This window comes from Chenopodium album, chromosome 20 (assembly GCF_948465745.1).
Source record: "Chenopodium album chromosome 20, dcCheAlbu1.1, whole genome shotgun sequence".
NCBI classification, from domain to species: Eukaryota; Viridiplantae; Streptophyta; class Magnoliopsida; order Caryophyllales; family Amaranthaceae; genus Chenopodium; species Chenopodium album.
In genome coordinates this window covers 6813950-6838547 of record NC_137853.1, presented here as the reverse complement: position 1 = coordinate 6838547, position 24598 = coordinate 6813950, and the positions used below count along the sequence as shown (strand labels likewise).

The 24598-nt window shown below is 35.4% G+C and overlaps 3 protein-coding genes across 3 annotated transcripts; all 3 read right to left on the bottom strand.

Annotated features, from left to right (window-relative positions):
• Positions 1–1832: 1832 nt before the first annotated feature.
• On the bottom strand, positions 1833–6742 carry LOC145598406 (serine/arginine-rich splicing factor SR45a-like). Its single transcript, XM_081654753.1, has 7 exons — positions 6598–6742; positions 6071–6093; positions 5842–5940; positions 5428–5533; positions 4312–4461; positions 3604–3679; positions 1833–2335 (listed from the first exon to the last, which is right to left on the bottom strand). Exons 2-7 carry the CDS (start codon positions 6091–6093, stop codon positions 2139–2141), a joined length of 651 nt encoding a protein of 216 aa, XP_081510879.1. The 5' UTR covers positions 6598–6742; the 3' UTR covers positions 1833–2138.
• Positions 6743–7533: 791 nt separating this feature from the next.
• On the bottom strand, positions 7534–12629 carry LOC145596696 (uncharacterized). Its single transcript, XM_081652912.1, has 14 exons — positions 12482–12629; positions 11073–11131; positions 10821–10932; positions 10628–10734; positions 10449–10517; positions 9802–10374; positions 9179–9663; positions 8995–9059; positions 8817–8896; positions 8602–8706; positions 8374–8513; positions 8152–8259; positions 7780–7932; positions 7534–7675 (listed from the first exon to the last, which is right to left on the bottom strand). Exons 1-14 carry the CDS (start codon positions 12627–12629, stop codon positions 7534–7536), a joined length of 2346 nt encoding a protein of 781 aa, XP_081509038.1.
• Positions 12630–14616: 1987 nt separating this feature from the next.
• LOC145597530 (beta-adaptin-like protein C) lies at positions 14617–24567 on the bottom strand. The gene is made up of 15 exons (XM_081653717.1): positions 24327–24567; positions 22368–22565; positions 20798–20911; positions 20426–20676; positions 19554–19689; positions 19269–19448; positions 19051–19143; positions 18759–18970; positions 18576–18639; positions 18304–18483; positions 17552–17644; positions 16763–17148; positions 16004–16193; positions 15709–15912; positions 14617–15155 (listed from the first exon to the last, which is right to left on the bottom strand). Exons 1-15 carry the CDS (start codon positions 24411–24413, stop codon positions 14856–14858), a joined length of 2688 nt encoding a protein of 895 aa, XP_081509843.1. The 5' UTR covers positions 24414–24567; the 3' UTR covers positions 14617–14855.
• Positions 24568–24598: the final 31 nt, after the last annotated feature.

Sequence of the window (24598 nt, the reverse complement as noted above, 5' to 3'; positions counted from 1 at the left end):
TAAAAACTTACTGCAAAATATTGTAAATTGCATTCTTATTAGGGATGTCAATGGGGTGGGGCGGGGCGTTCATCCCCATCCCCGCCCCGGCGGGTACAACTCCAAAACCATCCCACCCCACCCCCCACTTGGATATTCATCCCCACCAAGTATCCGCCTAATCCCCACCTAATCTCCGTCTCTCAAATATAAAATCCTACATAATTAATACAGATTATAATACTAAAAAAAAAATCTTAAAATTACACACATTTTTGTTTATAATATAAGTGTATTATAATTAATATTTTATTTCACGTAATTATTTTATAAAATAGTACTACCTCCGTTTTTTATTAGTTGACACGTTTTGACTTTAGCACTATTCACACACTCCCCTTTGACCATGTTTTGTGATTTATACCTATCGAAAAATATAGTCATGTGGGATCTTGTTAAATTCGTCACGGTATATAGTTTCAAAATATCAACCTTTTATAATTTTTACTTATCGGTAACTAAAGATATTAACGTTTTGATTTGTGCATTGGCAAACGTGACTAAAGAAACGTGTCAACTAAAAAGAAACAAAGGAAGTATAAAAGTATATAGATGTGGGTATGAGGTGGGTACGGGGCGGGTACAAAGTGGGGCGGGGCGAGGCTGAGACAGGTACAACTTAAAATCCACCCCCGCCCCATCACCCATGGCAGGTATGGTTTTTATCCCCATCCCCACCCCACCCCACCACCCACCACTGGAGCAGGGATGGGGCGGGTCTCCTACTTGACCAGCCCCACTGACGTCCCTAATTCTTGTCATCCACTGGCTTTAATGTTAGGCAAGCCAATTACTTTACAAGTATTTCAGCCTAGTAGACTCGAATTTGGTTAAGCAAATTAACCTCTGAACTAGTCTTTTGGCCCGTGCAATGCACGACTTGTTCATAGATTATTGCACTGAGAGATGAGTGAGAAAATACCAATAAATAATTATGAGTGTAATATGTAAATTAAAACATAATTAAAAAAATAAAAATTGTGGGACTTTAATTGAAATGAGACTTAATAGAAAGAAGATGAAGGGACTAAAATCAAAGAGAGAAATTAAAAAGGTTGAATTAAAGAGGGGAGATGAAGATGAAGTGTTTAATGGAAGAGTTAAGAAAAATTGTAAAATAAAAAATAAAAAATGTAAAACGACATGTGGCACGTCGTATTGAAGAAGAAGATAAGGAAGTGTAATAGCATGATGACACATGTTTTTTTTGGTTTGCTTTTTTAAATACTAAGTATAGATATAGATTAGCAAATTGAATACTTGAAAGTTGAAATAGATTAGGGATCACTATATAGTAATCATTATGTCGTAATAAGCCAAATTATTTTAGAATGCCTAGTCAATATCAACTCCTTTACATCTGATGTTTATCAAAAATATCCACTTCTGCAGTGTACTACAATAGTCAGGTCATTGGATTCTCTTCTGCTTATTCATACTAGTCTACTACGTACGAGTATTTTTTTTTTGGTACTGTAATGGACGTGAGCTTAAGCCAAAGACCTAAGACAATGGTGCTTCAAGCTCAATTGCCCATACGCGTAGGTACAGGACTTAATCTCACGACTTCGAGCTCATGCTAAATGCGAGTTAGTGTTATCGAACACCAAAACCGAGCTTGGTTCCATACCGTTAGTCTAAAGCTCATTGATTTGGAGTGTATTACATATTCACACCAAGTACTATATACTTATTATCTCAATAATCGATTATCCATGGTTTGCTACTAGAAGAGCTGGTCAATGGAGGCCTGCCTTTTCTGTGTATAATAGTCTGTGACAAGATAAATAATATAGTGCAAGTTCTACTGAAACCTCAGCAGAAATTCTTTTAAGTATTGATTAAGGTCACTTTCTAATGTACCAAAGTTTCAAGCCTAATATAAAGTCATGGAGAACACATGAGTTCCATTAGCAGATCATTCTAAAACATTCTAACACAACAACACGACATTACGAAGTTCATAGCAACACATTGTGAGGTGTAGCTGTGTTGGGAACCTAAGGAGTTTGTCACACCAAAGCTACAAAGTACAACAACTGCGATAGTAAATCACATGTGAATCTCAGTAAGCCAGTTTGAGTGAGGGTATAATGGTTTCATGGGTAGCCACCGCGACCCGCTGACAAAGACCGCTCCCTACGCCTCCGGTATGTGTCAGGATAATCATCTGGTCTCCTTCCATAGGGAGAGCGTGATCGTCCTCGCCTGTCACGAGGATAAGGATCTCTGTCATAATGACCTCTATCATACCGTCGGCGAGGAGAAAAACTGCGAGACCGTCTACGACCTCGACCTGCAGGATTTTCAGATAACGTGTACACCAATGAGTAAGTGAATCCTTCTCAACATATCTAACTAAAATTGTAGGTGGATTGAAGAGAAAGTGCTTGTAGACCCAATTTGAAGAAGAAAAGAATTAAAGCCAAAAGGACCACAATGCAGATTTTCTAAGAAAATCAGGAATGTAAGAGACATAAAAAATTCCAACCTACTACAAAATGAAGTTTGTCAGCAGATAATGTCTAAACCAAAATAGTAATTATGCAATCCCAAATTCTGATAAAAATCTGACCATACTCAATGAAGAATTAAGCCCCCATTTATACAGCAATACTAGTTTGGAAAAAGAAAAAATAGAATTCATCTTAACAAATTATTGCAGAAATCCACAGGTGAAAAAAAACTAGATCATAATGGTGCATGAAATTCCCATTTCTTTCAAACAAACTATCCTTGATAAGATCTTAACTAAATTTTGGAAAGGTCATACTACTTTGACATGAAAACTTGAGCTCAATAAAATATCTATTACGAGTAGTTGCTTTTTTAAGTTTATGATGAAAAACCCACACATCGACTGTTGATAAAATATAAACACTCCCCACACGTGTTGGTAGCTTGTTTGTAACAAGGCTGGTTACAAAATTAAGAAGTTCAAAGCTAATATTTTTAGGTCCCCCCCCCCCCCCAAAAAAAAAAAAAAAAAAAAGCTGTTGTCAAACTGAAGTGTCAGAGAATGGGTGAGTGTACATGGTAGCAGTAGTAGAAAGGGATAGTGTGGGCTATGGACTTAAGAGCAAGGGGGTGTATTGTAGGAATTGATTTGCGCCTGCGAATTGTTTCCCCTCTTACTAGTATTTTGTATTTTTGATTTGAGATTGAAGTTGTGTAAGAAGATGGTTTAGCTGGCACATGTCAAAGAAATGAAGATTTTGTTGCCAGTTAAACAATGTAAGGGAGAACCAGTGCCTGAAGAGGTCTCTAAATATGTGCAATTGGACATATCTATTTTGATTTCAACATAGTACTATTCATGAAACCTAGAGCACAACTCACAGATAGAAGATAAATAGCTAAGGCCCTGGACCCTTCTCATGAATTTAGCTTATATGCCATAGGGGGTCTTTCTCAATATCTATGAACTTCACATACATGCTATGACTATTATCCAGATTCATGTTTTTTGTTTGTTCTCCTGTTTTTGAGGATCCTGAACAAATGTTCATAGCCATTTGAGGTGTAGGTTAATGCGACTTATAAAAAGACATAGATAAAGCATACCTCTTGGTGGTCCTCTTTCTTTCCTTAGACCCTGGTATCGACCAGGAGTTGGTGTCCTCCCACGGGACCTTTTTGCCTACAGATTAAACAGAATTTTGTCACATCAAACAGGATAGAAAAGATGCAGCACAGTTGAACTACCTCCCTCTTCTGGTGAATCACATTGACAAAGGGGTATAAGACATAGCATGCAAACTCTAAAAGATATTTATTTTCGGTGATAGAACAAGTAACCAAACCCCACCTCATGTTCATCTACACCTTTCCCACATTTCTGTCAATGTATTTGTAAGCAGGAAAACATAATCCTTTAAGAGGTCTCCGATTTTAAGACACAGAAACATCTCACTACAGCTGAAAGTGCGAGACCATAAAAATGAGACTACTGAATTATTTACCATATTTACGGTTTTTGAAAATTAAAGTAGGTCTAAAACATCGATGATGTGTCTTCTATCTGATGAAGAAATGGGATTGAGGGCATAGACCCCTTGCAATTAGTCGGTTCAAATCGATGAGCAATGTCGATGAAGAGCTCATGTCGTGAAGGGGACAAGTCAACTGTTAGAGCATAGATTGATTTCGATGGAGCTACAATGACATAACCTGCTGCCAAAACTAATTAAAAAACAATCCATGCAGGGGGGAAACTGGAAAGTACCAAACTCACACAGATTTTATCAGCAAAGACACTCTAAGAAGACAAACCTTTTCCACTGAGACCAGTCGCCCCTCAAGCACAGAGCGATTCAGATACTTGATACATCGTTCAGCTTGTTCTCTAGTTTCCATAGTAACAAATGCAAAACCACGGGATTCTTTAGTGCGAGGATCAGTAACCAAACAGCATTCAAGGACCTACAAAAGTGACACATTCTTTATGCAATGGTACTCAAAGACAAAGACAAGGTTTTATAGGAAGATTATAAGAAAAATGACTGTATATCAATATCCTTGTTTATAGCTTGAAAAGAAAATCAGGAACTACAGATGCTCTAAAACGATTGCATGGCTTCTGAATCAACTTCCAGAGGTTTTAGGCACTAAGCCATGGAATGTGGAATCCTCTGTGACCACCCTACCCCCTTTACCCTCTTAAGAAGCATTCTAACCTTAACATCAGCAAATCTCCCACATTACCATACATCACTTGGGAAAAAAGAGTTATACATTACTAATAGAGTTATAGCCAGTGAAGATGTGCTAAATGAAATTATAACATAAAATTTAAGCTTTAAGGCAATAATACAGAGAATACTGATATATTGAGTTATTGGATCATCAGGAATCCTGATTTTCAACTATTTATAGAGGAGATGCACCAAACTGTTCAGTATGTCACTCAAATGTCAAAACCATTAGAGGTAGTGAAGTACCCAGCAAAGATACAAAAAAATATTACATTTTTTCAATTCTTTGCAAAGATCATGGACAGATATGCATATTTATTCTTGGAATCACATAAAGATTCATATGTGCCGGATTTGGGTTAACAAGGCAATTGGAAAATTGGAGAACCGATGTTATGTTAGACTAATATTTTTTAGCTCTTCTTTTTGCACTCAATTCAGTAAAAGAAGCACATTTTTAACATAATGAGGTACTTCATTTCATATCATTTTGCTCACAAAACTCAAAGGAAGAAAGAGGATGATTGCAGCTATCGATGCCCCCTTCCTTCCAATGACAAACAAGGAAGAATATTCAATTACTTTAAGCCAGTTGCAATCTAGGATGCTCGAAAACACTAAAAACAAAACTTGCTAAAAGTAGGATACCCATTTCTCAAAAACTGCAAACTTTGATACCAAAAGAAATCCATACCTTCCCTTCTTTGCTGAAGAACTTCTCGAGATCACTGTTAGTAACCCTAGTGGATAAGCCAGTCACATACAAATTGTTTCCAGGGTTTGATGCATCTTCAGGACTCCTAAAACAACATAATCCAAAAATCAGAAAATAAGCAAGCTATAATATCAAAGTTACCTAAATTCCAATTAAACAAGTATTGTATAAGGCTTAGTCAGGCACAAATAAATTCTAGCTCAACATCACACATATATTTTTCTTCTCCATTTCAATGCCAGCCATAATCTATCCTATCAAATACATATTAGGATGACTAAACATTATAAAGGTGTAATGATGTTTTTCTTCTCCATTTCAATGTCAGCCATAATCTATCTTATAAAGCACATGTTAGGATGCCTAAACATTATAAAGGTGTAATGAATATACCCAGATCGACTACGTCTGGGAGGTGACCTCGACCTCGACCTCGATCGTTGATGCCTAGGATTAATCACAGGTGAGGCAGACCCATTTGGTGACGGAGACCTAATCACACACCATGCAGTACAACATAAATAATCAATTCAATATAACACATAGTAAAACATAAGAATAGCTGCTAAAAATGAAAAAACACCAAAAATATTCATAAAAAACAATCAATCAACCAACTAACCTTTCATCCCTCGAATTTGACATCTAAATCATAAAACAAAAACAAAAAATGTATCATTAAGATCCCCACATCACAACTATATTGAACAAAAGTAAAGCTGCAATTTTGAGTACAGAAAGTTTTAAAATTCCAAATTTCCAGAGCAAAAATCTACCTTTATTATACATTTTATTCCTATGAATAATTCATAGATTAAATGTTAAGTGAATTATTGACAACGAAGAGGTAAGCTCAACCCCTTTTTTTCAGTTCCATTCAAATTCTTTCAAATAAACAATTCAGGGGTTATAAAATTGTACGAAAATAGAGCTTAATTGTTACAAAAAACAAGAGAAAGATAGAAGAAAGGAAAAATAAAGTTGAAATTTTGTGGGAATAAAGGGGGGGGTTTTTTTTTTCTGGATTAACAAAATCTAGGGTTTTTGGTGAATTGAAATACAATTTCATAATAGACCAAAGAAAAGGGGCAGAATTGAAGAAACTGAACAACAATTACAGCTGAAATTTAGAGAGAGAAGAGGAATTACCTTGATTCGAGGAGCAGAAATGAAGTGGGTTGATGATTTTTTTGAGGATAAATGAAAGAAATACAGAAAAGTGGGGCTTTAATAGTTTAATCGAGTCCTACCATGATTTAACTTGTACAGTACCTCCTTTCTTGCAAAAACAATGTCCTAAACTCCTAATTACTCCCAAGTTAATTGGTGTTATTGCCCCGTTACAGAGTGGAGTAATGGGACAATATTAGTGTGACGAGATATTCATACAATTGTTAGTATTTTATTAGTGACATGATTATTGTAAGTGATTAGGTGAGAATATCAGATTCAGTCACAAAAATATGGGAGAAGTACTCTCACAAGTAAAGAGCTTTTAAGTTAGAAAATAATGCTAGAAGAAAAAATCAACTTTAAACTCTAATGAACCCAAGGGGCTTTCCATCAACAAGAGAAGATAACTAAAGCTTTGTAGGACCTTTTCTCTACGCGTCTACCATCACGTACATTATTGTGCATCACACGGGATATAATACTCACTTAATTATCTCCGGTATCACCAATGATTCTGTACAAATATGAGCAATGAGACTGTCATATAGTGTTTCTAGCTATACTTGTGATGAATGAGATTGATTAGTATGTTCTATCAAGGATGAGGTCGTATGGGCAGAAAGCAGGCTGGAAAACACAAAGAGCATTTTGACCTTGTAATGGCTTTCATGAAAATTGTTGGTTCTTTGTATTTTGCTATACATTTTTCTTTGCCTTACAGTTATCACAAATTCAGTAACAAATAACAAGTCAGCAAAACTTAGCGCCTGAGGCCTGACAATCTTCTGGAGGCGGTCTATCATCTTAATCGGATAGTATATCACTATAACCAACCAATCTTTGGTTTTGTTTTGTACCTATTCTGACATTCTGTACTAGGACAATTTGACAGCAACACCTTAAACATCAGGATCAGGGGATATTGCTGTCAGTTGATGTAGTTGGTGCGACTGCCATATCGTTATATTCATCAGGCTTCGAACCCTCACTTTGTAAGTTAACCTTGGAGCAAAGGAAGAAGAATGCTGCTGTGTACATTGCAATGTGCCATGTACTGTATAGACTAAGGCATACTATTAGTTCTAACAAACGTAGTATACAACAATTTTTGTTACATTAGGCCAATAATTTCTGTTGCAGGAGAAGAAAGTTCTGTACCTGTGAAAAATCCAGTAATTTTCAGTGTCTTCTAGATTCCAGCTTATTGCTGCCAAGGCTAATGCAACAAAACCCGCTATCAGAAACCTCCAACGAAAGCTTCTGAGCATTTTCTTCAAATTTTCAAGGAACCATGAACTAGATACCGTTGGCCTGTACAAACATTTTACTATGTCATTAAGAAGGAAGTTTATATATGTGTGCATTGCAATGTGCCAGACTGATGCCTAGAGAATTATATCCGATTATATTTTGCTGATATTGCTGAAATTGTGCAGTATTCTGTATAAGTTTTAGCTAGATTTTCTTAATAATTGATAGAATCGAAAAAAGAAAGAACAGATCATCTAAAGAAGTTACTTCTATAGTAACCTTTGAGAATGGGCAGAGAATGCTATCAATTTGGTTGATGATTCTACCAGCAATGCAATGAGAAGACACGCCACACCAATGATAATCACAAATTTTATGTTTCTGGAACTGCAAAAACATTCAAACTACGATAGATCATAACTGAAATTCAAGTTTGCTGATAATGAAGTTGAGATCTCATAAAATTGGCTGAATGGTAAAAAACTCGAAAAAACTACTAACCTGGTGGCATCACTAAGCGCCATGAGTGCTGTGAGAATCCACACAACTGAAAGAATGCCTCTTTTCATAGCTTCACTTACAGAAACCATATATATGAATGTGCTTATCACAGCCACAAAAGAGAGCCAGAAATCCATGAACTGAAAGCACTCGAAAGTAGAATGTAAGACACACAAAGTACAATGACAACCTATGTTCAAATGAATTGTAAGAAGTTAGAATATTTACCTGTAGTGTACCATACTCTAGAACACATGTCCACTGTACATCACAAGCATGATAGATAGCACTCGCGACTCCACTAGAGAGAAAAACCACCCACTCTGCATAAGACTGCATTCAAATAATCCCATGATTAGAATAAGAATGGCTATATAGCGTGCAATATAAGTGAACTATAAATGTGGAATCTTCAAATTTCACAGTAAAATTTAAGGCCTTACTTTTTGCCAGAGGGCACAAATTGCAGGAAGTAGAGCTGCTGCATTTGATACTACCAGAAATAAAATCTGAACCTTCTGTTCTGCGTTATATTTAAGTTGGATTTTTTAACAGGAAAAGATGATGAAAGGAAATTAAAAAAATAATTAAAAGGGAAGTATATATCTGCTCGGTTTCTACCAGTTCTCGGTACTATTTCTATGCTGCAATCAAACCCACCATGGAAAGTATCACATTCACAGAAGCTGCAAAATCAGTGAAGGAAAATGTGAAAATCAGAACAGAAAATGGAAAAGTAATGCAGAATAGCTCTGCATAATATATATGTGTATAAAGAGCATAAACATGAATGAACAAAGAAGACCTGCAAGATCTCAAGGCATCAACATCTTTGCATGTCCCATAACCGGAACAGCTATCAGCACAAGACTCGAGAGAAAGGAAGAGGTCAGTCTGAGACTCCAAATTCTTCATGGAATTCGGTCTCCTTATCAATCCAAAACTCCATTTTCCTTCTTGAGCATTAACTATATCAAATTTCACCCTTTGATTGCTTGATAAATATGCCTTAAACAGGGATAATCCATTATTGCTATTACTTGATTGGTTTGCATAGTAATAATCATACGCCTTAAGAGATGGTAGACCACCAAATCTAGCATATAGTTCATATTCTATACTTGTATTTGACACAATCTCGATTCTAATGTTTCTTCTTGAAGCATTTGATGGAACTTCCATAAAAAAATATGTCCATGGATAGTCTAAGTTATGTTCCTGTAATGATATCCTTTGAGGAAAATTAATCGACGAGAGCTTAGTGCCATCCACATCCATAATGGGGCTTTCCTGAAAATTCACATGTCAAAGACAACAAGTATTAGTACTATAAAAGTTTAACTTTTTCTTAGGTGACCTTATAATTTAACTGTAACTGAGAACACAAGCTTGTTTCAGGATATTTCAGGATTTTCCTGACTCACTGACCTGTAAAGGATAGTTCAGGATTTTCCATCTCAAGGAATAGCAGAGCTGTTTTACTGGTGTTTTATGAAGACTTTTGCCACTAACTTTTGCAGTATGTGTAACATCAGGCACAATGTAGAAGTACCATGTACCGAGCTTTGGTGTTTCAATTACGAGTTCATTCCTGCTTAGATCAGTAATGTAATCAAACAAATTACTGGTTGGGACTGCACCATTTCTTGCATAAACGATCAAAGATATCGCACCATGTCCTGTGTCATTAATTCTAATGGACTGATTTCCCAATCTGATATCATAAGCTGAGAATCTCAACTCCACTGACATGTTTTCGACATTCAGAAAGAAGAGCTTTGGACTCATATCAGGCATGTGACAAGAACGGAAGTGGTTTCTGCAAGCAACATCACTCCCTCCAATGATTTGATTACTTTGTGTATCATCATCATGGTTATTCACTGGAACACATTGAAGTCGGTGAAGTTTGTTGTCACAGAATTGTCCCCAGAAAATTGTTCTATTACATGCTTCAACACTTAAAAAGGCGCTGATTGTGTAAGATCTACCTCTGTTGATCTGTTGATTCTTACAGTCATCTACTAAAAATCAAAACTGTAACTCTTTGAACATTATAGTGGAAAGACGCGTACCATTTTAGACTGTGTTCGAGCTGGTCCAATACCATTGAACAGACCTATGAACAGAACACCTTCTTTAATCTGCATCAGTTAAGAACAAACCTTTACTATGATTTCAACTTAGAAAAGTAAACTTTTGCACAATGTTATATTATAAAAGCAAGTTATACAACCTTCCTAGTTCATAATACCTGCTCATTTGACAGTGTAAGCCACATAGTATCTTGCACAACATAGCATTTATCAATGCTTAAAGCGCGAAGGTTCTTCCTTGATTGATCATAAACATCACCTAGCACTGCAACAAGAAACAAAATATACATATCAAAATGTTCAGCTTATATAAAAGAAGAAAAAGGGTATGTAAACACAAGTTTTACGTACCAAAGTTATTTAAAGCAGCATGTGAGAAATCAGGAAGAGGAGGACCTCCTTGTCGAAAGCACATCATAGGCAGTCGATATGCACCCCTTTTGTTTATGGATTTTGAATAATCCTGTTATTAATAAACAGAATGCTTAATGCATTATTATGTGAGTAACATAATTGAGGCAACTATCAAATTTGAAATTATAAGTGTGTTAGAAATATTAGAATGAACACTATTTAACATGTACTAGTATGAAGTAAGCTTACTAGTTCTATATTTGTGTTCAAGGAAATGGTCAGGGCAGAGAACCTCGGTGGCAGCTCAACTATGAAACAACAAAACTAAGAAGTAAGAATCATTTACATACAAGGAATTTACAAGCTATGTAGTCTGGATTGTGGCAAGATAAATCAAATTTATTTTTGGACGTGTTTGTTTAATAGTCAAATAAATACAAAGCACTTGTTATGGTGCGTTATATACTTATATTCACCTGATTTTAACTCATTTGAACTTATCATAATTTATTAGAGTGTTCTAATATAAAGTTAATTTATCAACCTTAATTTATCTTAATAATTTTTTTTTTCCGATGTGTAAATAAGCTGAACAAAACAGTTTCGTACCTTTTTCAAGTGCAATTAGACGAGCACGCTTTGGTCTCAATTGCTTTATAAATAATTTGGGTTTTAAATTGTTGTTGTTGGTTTTTCTTTACTTATTACTCGTATATCAGTTTCACTAGCACGCAAAGTAAAATCATTTTAACCATGACTTGTCTAGAGAAGCAAAATTGCAAGTCAATTTTACGTTGATCCTTAGCAAATTTGTACACTTTCCGAAAAAACAAAGAAAAAAGTGACTCAAACTTGATGGTATAATTTTACGTTGATATTGACATCAAACAATCTTCAAATAATTTCTTAACAAAAAATTGATGGTATAAAGTTGAAAATATAGCCTACTAAATACTAACTATAATGCCACCCATTTGAGGGTGGCCAAATTCAAAACATGCTCTTTATTTATTTATTTTTTTGGCGTCGTGCCAAATATACAACCGCAATACCCTAAAAATGGATATCATAAGGGTATTTTCGGGTTAATTGTACCACAATATGCAAAATTTGCATATCATTACTATGAATATGGAAATCATCCACCTCAATCCCTCATTATTTTTTTTAAGCAGTTTGCAAATCACAAGGATCAAATGACTTGCTACTAATACAGCATATGGAAGTAAATCAGTGCATTCACACTAAAAAAATCAGACACTATTTTTAGTTTACATTACTTATGTTGGAAAACCAGGCCAACTACTGCATTATGCATAATTGGACTCCACTAAGAGCTTTATTGGTGAATTCTGTTTAATAAATTTGACTCATTCTCCTTCAAGTCATTAACATAGGATATAATTGTGTTGATGAATGAAGGTATATATTGAATTGACTTGAATGTTGAAAATAGGCCTTTGAGAGAATTAAACCGACCATTCATTACAACTTACATAAAACTATAATCAACCTTAAAATCTCATAAGAAAATGTATTTACATGGCATGTTTTTTTTCTTCCATAATGATTCTATTTAATAAAATAAGATCCCGTTAAATAAAAATAATTATATCCCGTGCATTAGATACGAGTAATATAACAAAGTAAAAACTGACCTCTTAGGTAAGACCATTCATATGGTTTGAGGATAATTTGGGTGTAATTCTTACTCCAAACATTGTAAAGATCACTAGTGCTATTTTCACCAGTAACATAACAATTTACTGCTAGGAAAGATACGCACAACACGTAAAAGACCGCCATGATCGATACTTGGTTGCTAATCATATGCTTCGGCAAGGAGGAATTGAAAGAGGAAAGGATGAAGTTTTTGTGTAAGTAGAAATGAATCATTGAGGAGGATTTGAGAGAAATTGGAGGAAATTATATGGGAAATATATATATAAACTTGAGAAAATAGGACAACTTAGGATTTTATTTTGTGCATGATTTATTACCTTTAATGGGAAGTCACACTTTTTTGTGGCCTTTGTCACCTTTAATGTACCTTTGTGGCTTTGGCTAACCATGATTTACTTCCTTAATTGACTTTTGACCAATAGCAATTCACTTCGCGCATATGTTCTAATTTAAAATTAAACGCATAAGTAGTTTAGTACATATAATTTTAATCGCGTGTATACGATCTACACTGCTCGAGCCATTTATTATTGAATTAGAATGAATAGAATTAGAAGTAGATTTTCACAATCATAATATCACGTGTACGCCAACTACGCTAATTGTTTCATTTATAAATTGGTTTTTAATTTTAACACTCAATCCTATATGAAGGTGTGTTTACATAAAAGTTCATTCTAGAACTCAAGTAAAACTTAATTTCGTTTTCAGTATGATTATCAAATTATTTTTGTTTTTTTATGGGTATATTATAAAGATTAAATTAAAAAGTCCCTTTCCCGTTTCTAATTAGCACTCCAAATTTATTATTGTTTGGGGATTACGAACATGATAGTTGCAACTCTACTTGGGAACAAGCAAGGCCAATTTTTGGCAAACAAGGTTGGGGTATAAAAGTAAGTGGCGTAGAAAAATAGTAAGCGGCGTAGAAAATACAAAAATAAAATATAAAAATAAAAAAATAAAAAAAAGTAAAGCATATAAGGTGAAAAAAATAAAAAATCCGTCGAAGGTAAGGGTCTGTTCTGTTTGACTGAACTGAGCTAAACTGAATATTTTTTAGAGAAGGAAAATAAGAACTGAACTGAAAATAATCCGAAGAGAACATGCCCTAAATTATTGAGTTGAGACTAAATGGATGGACTAGATTTGTTAAAAACTTAGAAAATTGAGAACTTGACTTAAAGCTACTCCATATATTTCAATGTTTATCGCAACATTTTTTTAATTTGTTATCTAATCTGATTAATTGTAAATTGTTGACCTATGTAGGTTGGTTCTATTACCAAAGTAAATAGGCAAATTACCAAAGAATGTAAAGGTCACGAACAGTCACAAAATTCAAAAACAAAGTCTTGTTGGAAATCTGGTACGAGAATTTGGCTACCATTGTTTCTACTTTCCACGACTTCTTAGTCAAATTTCAGCTAGTTTTGAAAACACACCTTCAAATATTCCTTTTCAAAAAAAAAAAAAAAAAAAAAATGAATGCATTTGCTCCTTAACAAGTAATGCTGAAACTCTGAAGCAAAAGCATTCTACCTTTCTTGCGAAGAGATACGTAATTTCATAACAAGGAATACTCTACACCTTAGTTTTAAAAGGCGCAGGGCGCACCAAGGCGCAAATGGTCCTTGCAGCCTAGGCGCGAGGCGCAAGGCGAAGGCGCGCCTTTTGTATGCAAGGCGCGTGTATTTATATATTTATTTCAAATTATATTTTACTTTGATTGTACTTGATACCAATTAAAAAGATTCATAATAAATTAAATAATGATATATGTATATCTAAGGTAGTCTAAATTTGAAAAAATGTCCACCATTCTTCAAATTATAACTTAAACCTTAGTTATTATCCTTGAAGCGCAAAGGCGCACCTTACCCAAGGCGCTTTGAGGCGCACGAGGTGCGCGCCTTCCGTAGGTGTCTGAGCCTCGACTAGCTAAAGCCCATTTCCCTGAGCCTGGGCCCGAGGCGCGCCTAGGCGCGTCCGAGGCGCGCTTTTTAAAACCAAGCTCTACACTATATAAATGGCAACCGAATAATCAATACAGTTATACAGCTCAAAGATAATCAATTTGAGGTAAAGAAAATTTAATCAGAAACTAAAATTCTTGACCAATTAAATTACACCCTTTGATAAAATGAAAAAAAAAAAAAATGACAGTGAAATATATAGCTCGCCTTACAAACCTCAAAAATTGGCCGGAAAACAAGATTTTAACTAACCAGAAACCAGCATGAACACAATGACATACAGAAGGATATAGATGACAAACCCCCCATAACCTAGCAACAGTGCTTAGAAGTCTACAGATTCGTCGATGGGGTAACGAGGATGAAAGTACCATTAACTTTGGAGAAAATGCTCAAGTGCTTCAAAGAACAGAGGTGCCATTTCAGGGCTTGGTGTCTTGACTGCACATTTGACTCCAGGGATTCCGGCTGCTGCAGTCAATTCGATCAAAAATGGAATTCCTCTAGGAATCTTGGCTGAGAGATACAACACCTCCTGGTTTGCATTTTTCCTCTTTGCTATGAAGAACATATTTGAGGCAGCCAATTTGTCAAGAGTTGAGTCCATGCTGTTTATTACAAGTCCTGGGAATTCTCTCAAAACCTCATTTGAATCAGGAAGAGATTTCCATGTCTGTCACGTAAGAAATGTTAGTAAATAACAGTTCAAGTCATCAACTACTAGATAGCCTAAGCGCAAGATAAAATCCAATCACTAACAAATTACAGAGCAGAATATAAGGGATATTTAAACTGCTATTTACAGAAATTGAATGGGAAACTAAATCTGCTAATATCTTAGTTGCTCAACAATCAATTATGTAAAGTTAATTTTATGAGTTAATAAACTGTGTATTCTTCAGATAGAAGTATAGAGCTAGTGTATGAGCCATAGATGCTTTAGGCACAGTGAAATTTCTTTTTCATTTGAAAAAAAGCTTTAGGCAATTCATAATTTGACTTTGAATTTCTCACATTCAATGGTCAAGGGTCCAATTGATGATATTGCTTTTCTTGTTTATGTTAACTAGTTAGACAGACATGCCACAGAGACAATTACTTCCATTAACAAACATCACAGAGTTTCAGTAGCATTGTCATAATATAAACAGGGATACAGACATGAAGCAGCATGAAAATAAAATGGTTGGCAGTTTGCTTGATTAAAAAAGAATCAAATAAATTACCTCCAAAAAGGTTCCACGTTCCATTCTGCCATCTTCAGTTAAGAGAACATGCAATGAAATCTTATCACTAAAGTACCAAACCGGTTGCTGGTTGTTCTTTACTGCCACCTGGAGTAGAGTGTTTGGAGCCCCGGGAGCAACATTTTGAAATAGAACCATGGGAAGAAGAGTCCTCTCCGATGTCCCAGGTTGCAACGGTGGAACCTGGCAAACAAAAAAAAAAAAAAAAAAAAAAGTTGTAAAAAACATACAAGATAAATTCTCCAGGAAAGACTTTCCAGCTAGCAACATGTACCTGCAAAGGTCCACCAGCTGCAAGGCCGAATGTATTTTTATTGAACTGGATCATGAACCCATCAAGGACCGACTGTGTATTGTTCTCAAATAGCATGCTGTAAAATACTTGTCCATCTCTCCTTGTAAGTTCTGCACTAATTTGTAAACCTTGACCTTTGGCTGCAGGCAATAGCACTGGCAATGGAGGTCTGCACAGGAAGAAATGAACATGTGTTCAGAAAAAGTAGATCAAGATTAGAGCAATCTTTAAGATTCTAACAACATAGCAAGACAAGTGCTTAAGTGCTTCGATGTCTGGCAATACCAAGAAGCATGATCTTCAGACAAGTCAGAACCAAGCCAAGATGATGTTCATGAATGAATAATGCTTTGTTTAAGAGGAACGCCTTAGTATTTTACATTCACTTCTAGATAATATTATGAGTGCATTTCTTGGTCTTTTGACCAAAGGATGGATAATCTAATAAGGTTGTCCATGAGTAGAATACCATGTTGAAGAACCTGGTATGAAGAAAGCTAGAACTCCAAGTACAGACACAGAAAGGCACTCATTTTAAAATGTGGGAAGTAGGTAGTTGTAGTTGGCTTGACAGTTTTCTAGTTCTGTGGTATCATTTGATGGACTCTTACTAGCAAGTTGTGAATGAATAGCCCTCTCCTTTTGGATTTCTTTAGAATATAAAAAGGTCCCCAAAAACTTTATGGACATATTTTCATGATGAGAATTTTTTTCAAGCTGAAGGCACATCTCACTCACCCAGCTGGTACAGGCTGATCAACTGGGACAAGAGAATTCGAATTGTCCAGGCCTATCAGATCACCAAGTAAATCAGGAACAGGAGCTGCAACTGGTGGAGCAGCTGCTGGCTGCCTGGATCCTGAGCTTGATGTAGGTGACGTAGCTCCATCAGCAGGATGTGCAGGAGATTCAGGATATCCAGTTTCACTTCCCTCAGGGTAATCCTCTTCCTCAGCTCTCTGGGCTACTGTTTTGAGACGAGTTACAAATGATTCTGGTGGCTTGTGATACACAGATGACAGAGTTGCAATATTTGCAAGAAGTTCATCAAGGAGAGAAGAATCAAGCTGGTTTGAATCATCAGTGATCACAGGCTTTTCTGCTAACACGACATCTTTAGCTGCCTGCAACAAGAAAATAGATCAATGCAGCTGTGTAAGTGATATGAAAGACAATTAAGCATCTCCAATAGTTTCCATTAGGTATCTGGTTGCAGATACATGAAATTATCAAGCAGGTAGCTCACAGTTGGAGGATAAAAATATTTGATTTCTATCCTCCACTGGAGAGCTACCTACTTTTTTACTTATCTGCAAGCAGGTGCATAGAAGAACCATTAAAGATGCTAATAATTGTTTCTTTTTTTTTTTTTTATAATTATTTATTATTGCAAGCAACCAAAGCGATTGCCCAAGCATCATTAAAATGGTAATGGGTGGTAGTGATTATCCACAATCTCTTTGATAACAAAGCAAATATTAATGCTCAACAAATCAACATACTGTAGATAAACTACAGTATACTAACCTCAGGATCAGTTGAAAGAAGACGCCAATATATATAAGCACGATCACGCAAATCAGGATTGTCAGTCTCAACGGTGGCATTGTTCAAAACAGCCTGTGAAATAAAATCCAGGGGCAGCATCAGAAAAAAAGGTTGCAACAAAATGGACTATATAATTATTTTTATTATTTGTTTGTTTATATACGAAGTAATTATTTTTATTTTTACCTGCCTCGGTTTAATAGCCACAATTTTCTAATTATAACTTGTCCAACTCAACTATACTAATGCAAAAATTTGTGGAAGACACAAATTTATTTTCTAGCTAGTAGCCACAGAAATCTTCATCACATATCTACCCAACTACCAATTAGAGCACAGTTACTATACAGTTCTTATTAGATTCTTACCAAACCCCATCGAATCCTTGTGTAAGAAAAAGTACTGTGTTTTGTTGGCTATCAATTTCCACAGCCCAATTCCTCAATATCTCTAAGCATTTTATCCTCAATCCTATTTCTTTTTCGAATATTGATTACCATTAGTAGTTTAATACACAAACACATCACTTTCCAGCTTCAATAACAGTTACCTCACCACTCAATTAGCACGGCAATATTTAGTGTTGGGTTACAATAAACCAAACTAAAAGTTGCCCTTTGCCTTTTATTATTTATTATATATAAGGATTTAATCAGTTATTTTCTAATATAACACCAAACATGCAATCAGATCAGCAACGACTATATTTGGCCTTAAGAAATGGCAGATACCTGAATCATCTGCTGTGGCCCTTCTGTTGGTTTCTTTAGAAAAAGCTTGACAGTAGCTGTCAGCAATTGCAACTGCACTTGTGGTGGCTCTTCAGGAAAACTTTCCAAGAAGCTCTCAAGTAACTCATCTGCATTATCAATTCTTTCCGCATATTCACCAATGATCCAAATCATAGAAGCCTGAGATAATATATGCAGATAAATAAGTCTCAATAAAAACAAATGAAGAAAAGAATAGAAAAGAGAAACAACTGACTGTCAAAGATCTTTACCTTGGCTTCTGGTTCATCTAAAGTGTCTAAGCTCTCACAAAGAGTTGCAATAATAGATTCATAGCTGGAAAAATCATGGTAAAATTTAGGAAGACATATCAACAACAAAAAAAAATAAAAATATAAATAAATAAAAAATTAGGCCATATCATAGCATAAAGAACTCATATTTTACCAACTTACGTGTTAGGGTATCTTCTAAATATATCTTTAATGACTATAATTGCCTCCTGAACTACATAGTTTACTTTAATCTTGATAAGCTCTAGCAAGACACTGATGCAGCGTTCAGCAGCTCTCTCCAACTTGATGGCACAACGACCAATTGCACGAACAGCCTTTCTAACAAAATCTACATCTACTTCCGTGGCATACTCTTTGAACTCCAGTAAGACCTAGAAACACGATCATCAAATAAGCACAGAACCATTGAATTGCAGAATCTTTAGGAAGCAACAATTAATTGATCATTTACCTGATCAATATTTCTGTCTGAAGCAAGCTTGATCATAATTTCCAACTTCTCCATTTTGACATATATAGGGTCATTGTACTTGCAGAAAAACACCTTATAACAAAAAAGGCATGTTTGGTCATCAACAGCTACGGAATGTAAATTGGCAAGAGTGTACTTAATTTTACAAACACAGGCAATCACAGCTAGAACTGCAGGCTCTATAAAAACTGCAATACCTTAATTTCATGGGCCAGAATAGTTGGCCTCTTTTGCACAATCAGATTGATATTTCTTAGGGCAACATACTGTATCTCAGGTTCTGCAGAAAGAAGGGTTACAAGTGGAGGAGCCATTTTCTTACAAAGATTTCGAACAATGTCAGTACTAGTAATGAGTTCCATCTGCTGAAGAATCATCTGCATAAATCCATCAAAAAAAAAAAATCAAAGGATGCAGGCTGCAGCACAGACATCTAACAATGAACATTAAACAGTCAGAAAAAGAGAAAAGGAAAAGCTTACCTTCACAGCTGAAAGCACAACAGCGCAATTTGCATGTTGTAGACGCGGAGTGACTCTCTCTACAATGTTTTCAGCTTCTCGAGCATCAGCTGCTTTATATCTTGACAGAGCATCCAATATAAAAACTTGACCCCACCTGAAAACAGTGAAAATTATAACAGCTAGGTAAGCGTGTATGTGGCTTCCCCCCCCCCCCCCCCCCCAAAGTAAAAAAAACGAGCTAAATAAAATATATGTTCAGGTGCAAATAAGTTGTGCAGCCATACTCAAGATGGCAATTACCAAGATAATAAAAAAAAAAAAAAATAGTTATCGTTCTTAAACCACCCGTATAAATTTTATGCATTTGTGTGTATGAAGAACACGCATATGAATGCCATTATCTCAAAGGAAGATGAGACAGCAGTTAGTGCATGGAAAGGGTGCAAAGAACCATATATAATCAATTAACTATGTTAAGCCTTCACTCTAAAAACATCTAAACACTCTCCATCTCAGAAAATTGTGAAAGACTAGTCAAATGAGTAAAATTCATTATATTAGAAAAGAATGGTACACAATTAATTACTATCAAGTCCAGGGTACTTCCATTGTCCATACAACAAAATTGACCAGGAAAAAACTAGAAGTGCTGAAAGGCTATTCTTGGACAGAAAGCAATAATTCATATGGTTAATCTATCACTTGTAATTTGTATGCTTACTGAAAAGTAAACGAAAATTGCAAAAGACGGGCGTCGTTCAAAGTTAAGTAACCCTGAACTTAAACATCCAATATAAACAAGAAAACGTCCACATCACAACTGAGACAAGAATGATATCTTAACAGCACATTTACACAGAAAACAATAACTTCAGGAGATCACAACTCACTCTGTGCACTCATTCAGGGCAGTAAGAAGCTTCTGAAGTGTGACACTTGTGATTTCAAAGATGGGTCTTGCGCTGTTCTCTTGAATCTCAGCAAGAGCTGCCACAGCATTGGCAACTACCATCGGGTTATTGTCAGATATCAAGTCTTTCAGCGAATCCAAAAATCCCCTATCCTCAACAAGCTCAGCATTTATATCGAAAAGCTTAGCCACACATATAGCAGCTGTCTTGCGAACATATGGATCATCATCCTGTTAAGGAAGCAAGAGAAAACAAGCAAATTAGACCTGCATTGCTCAAAGATAGATGTTATCCATTGCAGATAAGTCCAACAATGAAATTTTTGAAAGATATTTTAATCAATATGCCAACCTTGAGGCACCTCTGAAGAGGATCACACAAATACTCGGTAATTTTATCAACCCGAATGCAGCCCATTGTTCTCACTGCTAATGCCCGAATTAAAGGATTTGGGTCCTGTGAATCCTGCAGAGATACAACAGTACATTATTAGCTAGAGCAGCAAAGAATTATGGTTAATGAAACACACAGCATTATTAAAAAGGAAAACTGGTATTACAATTCATTTTTTTTTAAAAAAGGTGCTACATCAGGAGCCATCCCCTTCAATCATAAATGTTTATCAATTGTACAAATAACTTGTAGCATCAGTAACAAAGTTGGCGCAATAGGCCCATAGCTACAAACAACACCTGATACTCCTTATTAGAACATTTACTTACAATCAGAAATAAAATCTCCTCTTCAAAGCTTTAGTACTGGATATAAATTGCTGCACAGACCCACTGGTGGGGTCTATTTAGTTTTCTACAATCTACATCTAAATTTGATGATCCCAATATTTCAAAACCATAACTCATAAGTGTGTCTAGGTTATGACTATTTACTATTTTTCTTTTGCAATGGAGCTTCATACATATTTATTAGACTTCATAGAATTTCAGATATCTTTAGACAAAAACTATAAACTTTAAATTAAAATGTTGGTACTTGGTTAACTTTTGGCCCTCATAATTATAATAATAATAATAATAATAATAATAATAATAATAATAATAAAATTTAAAAAATTAAAAAAATAAATAAATAAATAAATAAATAAAAAAGAAGAAGAAGAAGAAGAAGAAAAGAAGAACCCTCTAGCCTGAAATCCTGGCTCCACCACGTGTTAAGATGAAAGCAAGGAAAAATAAGCCCCATGGGAAAGGGTAGATGATCTTTAAATAAAAAAAAAAAAAAAAAAAAAAAAAAAAGATACTGCAGAAGGTGAGCCTAAAAGTGTGCTTTATTGCTTGAGAAGTGACTTGAACTTACTTCCTTCCAACCACAACCTCGTTTACAGATCTTCCAAAAGTCTAATCAACGTCCAGAGCTATTTGATAACCTAGACATGCAACTATTTCCATCCCTCATCAGTCAGAAATCAGTTATATCATTAGAAATTTCAAGCTTGGCATGGTTACAAATTGGAGTTTCAATCATAAACCACTTAGGTATAAGGGTGTTGCTGTGTGGCAACGTTTAAACTACATATTCTGCAAAAGATTCCCGCTTGGTGTGAGTCACAATTTCAAAGTGGACAGTTTTTTAGACAGATTGAGAACAGTCATAGCTTAAGATAATGAAGATATTGCTTCTTCAAGAGATATGGGCTATTCAGTCTAGTAACTTGAGTAATTGCAAATGCCATTGATAGTGTAAATGTATCATGCGATGCTAGCAACACATAGACACGCATGTTAACTTTATTCGACTCTACCAAATTTTCTTTACAAGCATTTGTCTATTAGTAACCACATAAACAGGTTGAGCCAAAAGCATTTTGATGGATAATCAACATAAAATTCAACAGCCAAGATTTAACAATGAAGCCAGGAAAAATTATGTATCAAGGGCATACAATGGTGAGGTTGCACCTTACCTTCACAAATGTGTTGACTGCAAGAATTGCCAGATCCGGTTGGCTTTTAGCATAATTAATGAGATACAAGTATACTAGTTTCTTCAACTCCAAATTTTCTGTTTGCATGCAGTTCACAACATCAGTGAACAATGATGACACATCTTTGCCTACAGTCATTGCAGCAATAACCTTTTTCACAGCATCCTTCCTTTTATCCTAAAAAGAGATGATAACAGGCAGGTAAAAAGCATATACAAAATAGACAGCCACATGAAAACACAGTATGAAAATACCATATAATTGGCACAAACTGTGAATTCAATGAAAAATAAAACCACAAAGAATACAACAATAGGAGTATAAACTCTTGAGCTGCAACTCTACCACACCTGAGGTAATGAGGTATAAAAGTTGCAAATCTATTCAAAAAGATCTCTCCAATTCATCTCCCTTAAATGTCTTCTTTCTCCTTTTAAGTGGGGATAGGCTCCTTGATCAGAAGCTTAGTACACATATTAACAATATCCCCCTCTGGTTGAATATACTATCGTAAGATCACATTTCCCTAGTTCCCCCTTTATAAATTTGATGGTGGAAGGAGGATTGGATACACAGCTATACAAAAGCTGAATAACTGCTTTGGGAGAAACATTATGTTGGCTGAAGGTGATTATAAGGGCATAAAGATCAAATTGAGACATTCCCTTGGGAACATGAGGACGCAGCCTTGCGCAGCCTCACACGTCCTCTGTTTAGGTGACATCATACCAATTCCCTAATATTAAGGTCTGGAACAAAGTTGGAATTGATATGGATGAAGGAAACATTATATACTGCAAAAGTGCAAATAATGAAATGCCAAGTCTACAAACCAATATTTTAAAATCAATAGCATCATACAAAATTTAGCAACCTAGAAAAAAAAACCTTGGGAATTATTAGTCCAGAATCCATGCAATTTAAAACTCATATCCTTCATCACTTCTATGACCTAACCTGTCCTGTTCTAGTTTGCTGATAGATCATTCCCAATTTTTCAGTCAACCAAAACTCGATAGAGTTCACAGTACAAGAGATCTATCATCAATTCAATAGTTTTGATCTCCATACTTCGATAAGAAACTAAGATGCATGTCTGTGCTAATAATAAGCCTGGCATAAAATGGATAAAGATTGCATATTTGCATTTACATTACTCTAAAAACTAAAGAAAATAGAAGACTACATCTCTATATACTGGTTATTATTCTCTACAACAGTAGGAAATACTTTAAATTCAGCCCACTATCAATCCAGCTGTAAAATTTGAAAGGCACTATGCTTGTAATATCAATAATATCAAACTATGTCAAAATGTTTTTCTCAAAGTCTAAGAGTCCAAAGGACTAAGATCAGCAAAAACCACTTTCTCGGCAATCTCTAATCACCCCAGCAACCTCTCGAATTATCGCAAACATTCCAATTGCACAACGTAAAGTCGAAAATCCTGCTCCGTCTAATGGACTGATACATTTTCTGGCCTTCAATACACAGCTTAGCTATGCAAATCCTAGTCGAATTTAGATATAACACCAGCACGAAATTCATCCAAACATTTCAATTTCATAACAGCAACTCATCAGACATCCAATTATAATCGAATTCCACCAAATTTTATAACTTCAAAAAAAAAATGAACCGATGTAAATCATGTAATTCGATAAATCAAAAATTGAAGCTGCAGTTACATTGTCACTAATCTACAGCTAACCCTAGGTCTGATCCGTATAAAATCATCAACAACAAATCCAAAATTACACGAATTCTTCAACAATCACACAAAAATCAATTAAACAAGCACGGATTTCGAAAAAAAACGAGCAGATCTACACACATTTCCGCCGATTAGCAATGAAAACTTCGAAATTCGAGAAATTAAGCGAAGAAAAAGACTAGTAAGAAAACGAATTGAATGAAAAGATGTAGCAAAAAGAGAACCTTATACTGAGAATTGAGCTCTTCTTTGAGTTCAGGGATTTCACCCTTCTTCGTAGTGGAGAAGTACTTGGAATCGTGACCGCTCATCGTTCTCGCTGTGTTTCGTTCTCAAAGCTTTTGGAGGTGATTTGAAAATGGCGTCAATGGAGGAGAGAGAATCAACAATGGCGGATGTAAGAGAAGAAGACTAATGAGTTAACTGGCTTTTTCGATGGTTGGGCTTGGATGTTTTGAGGAGGTTGCTGACTGGCATTTGGAAATGTTTGTTCATA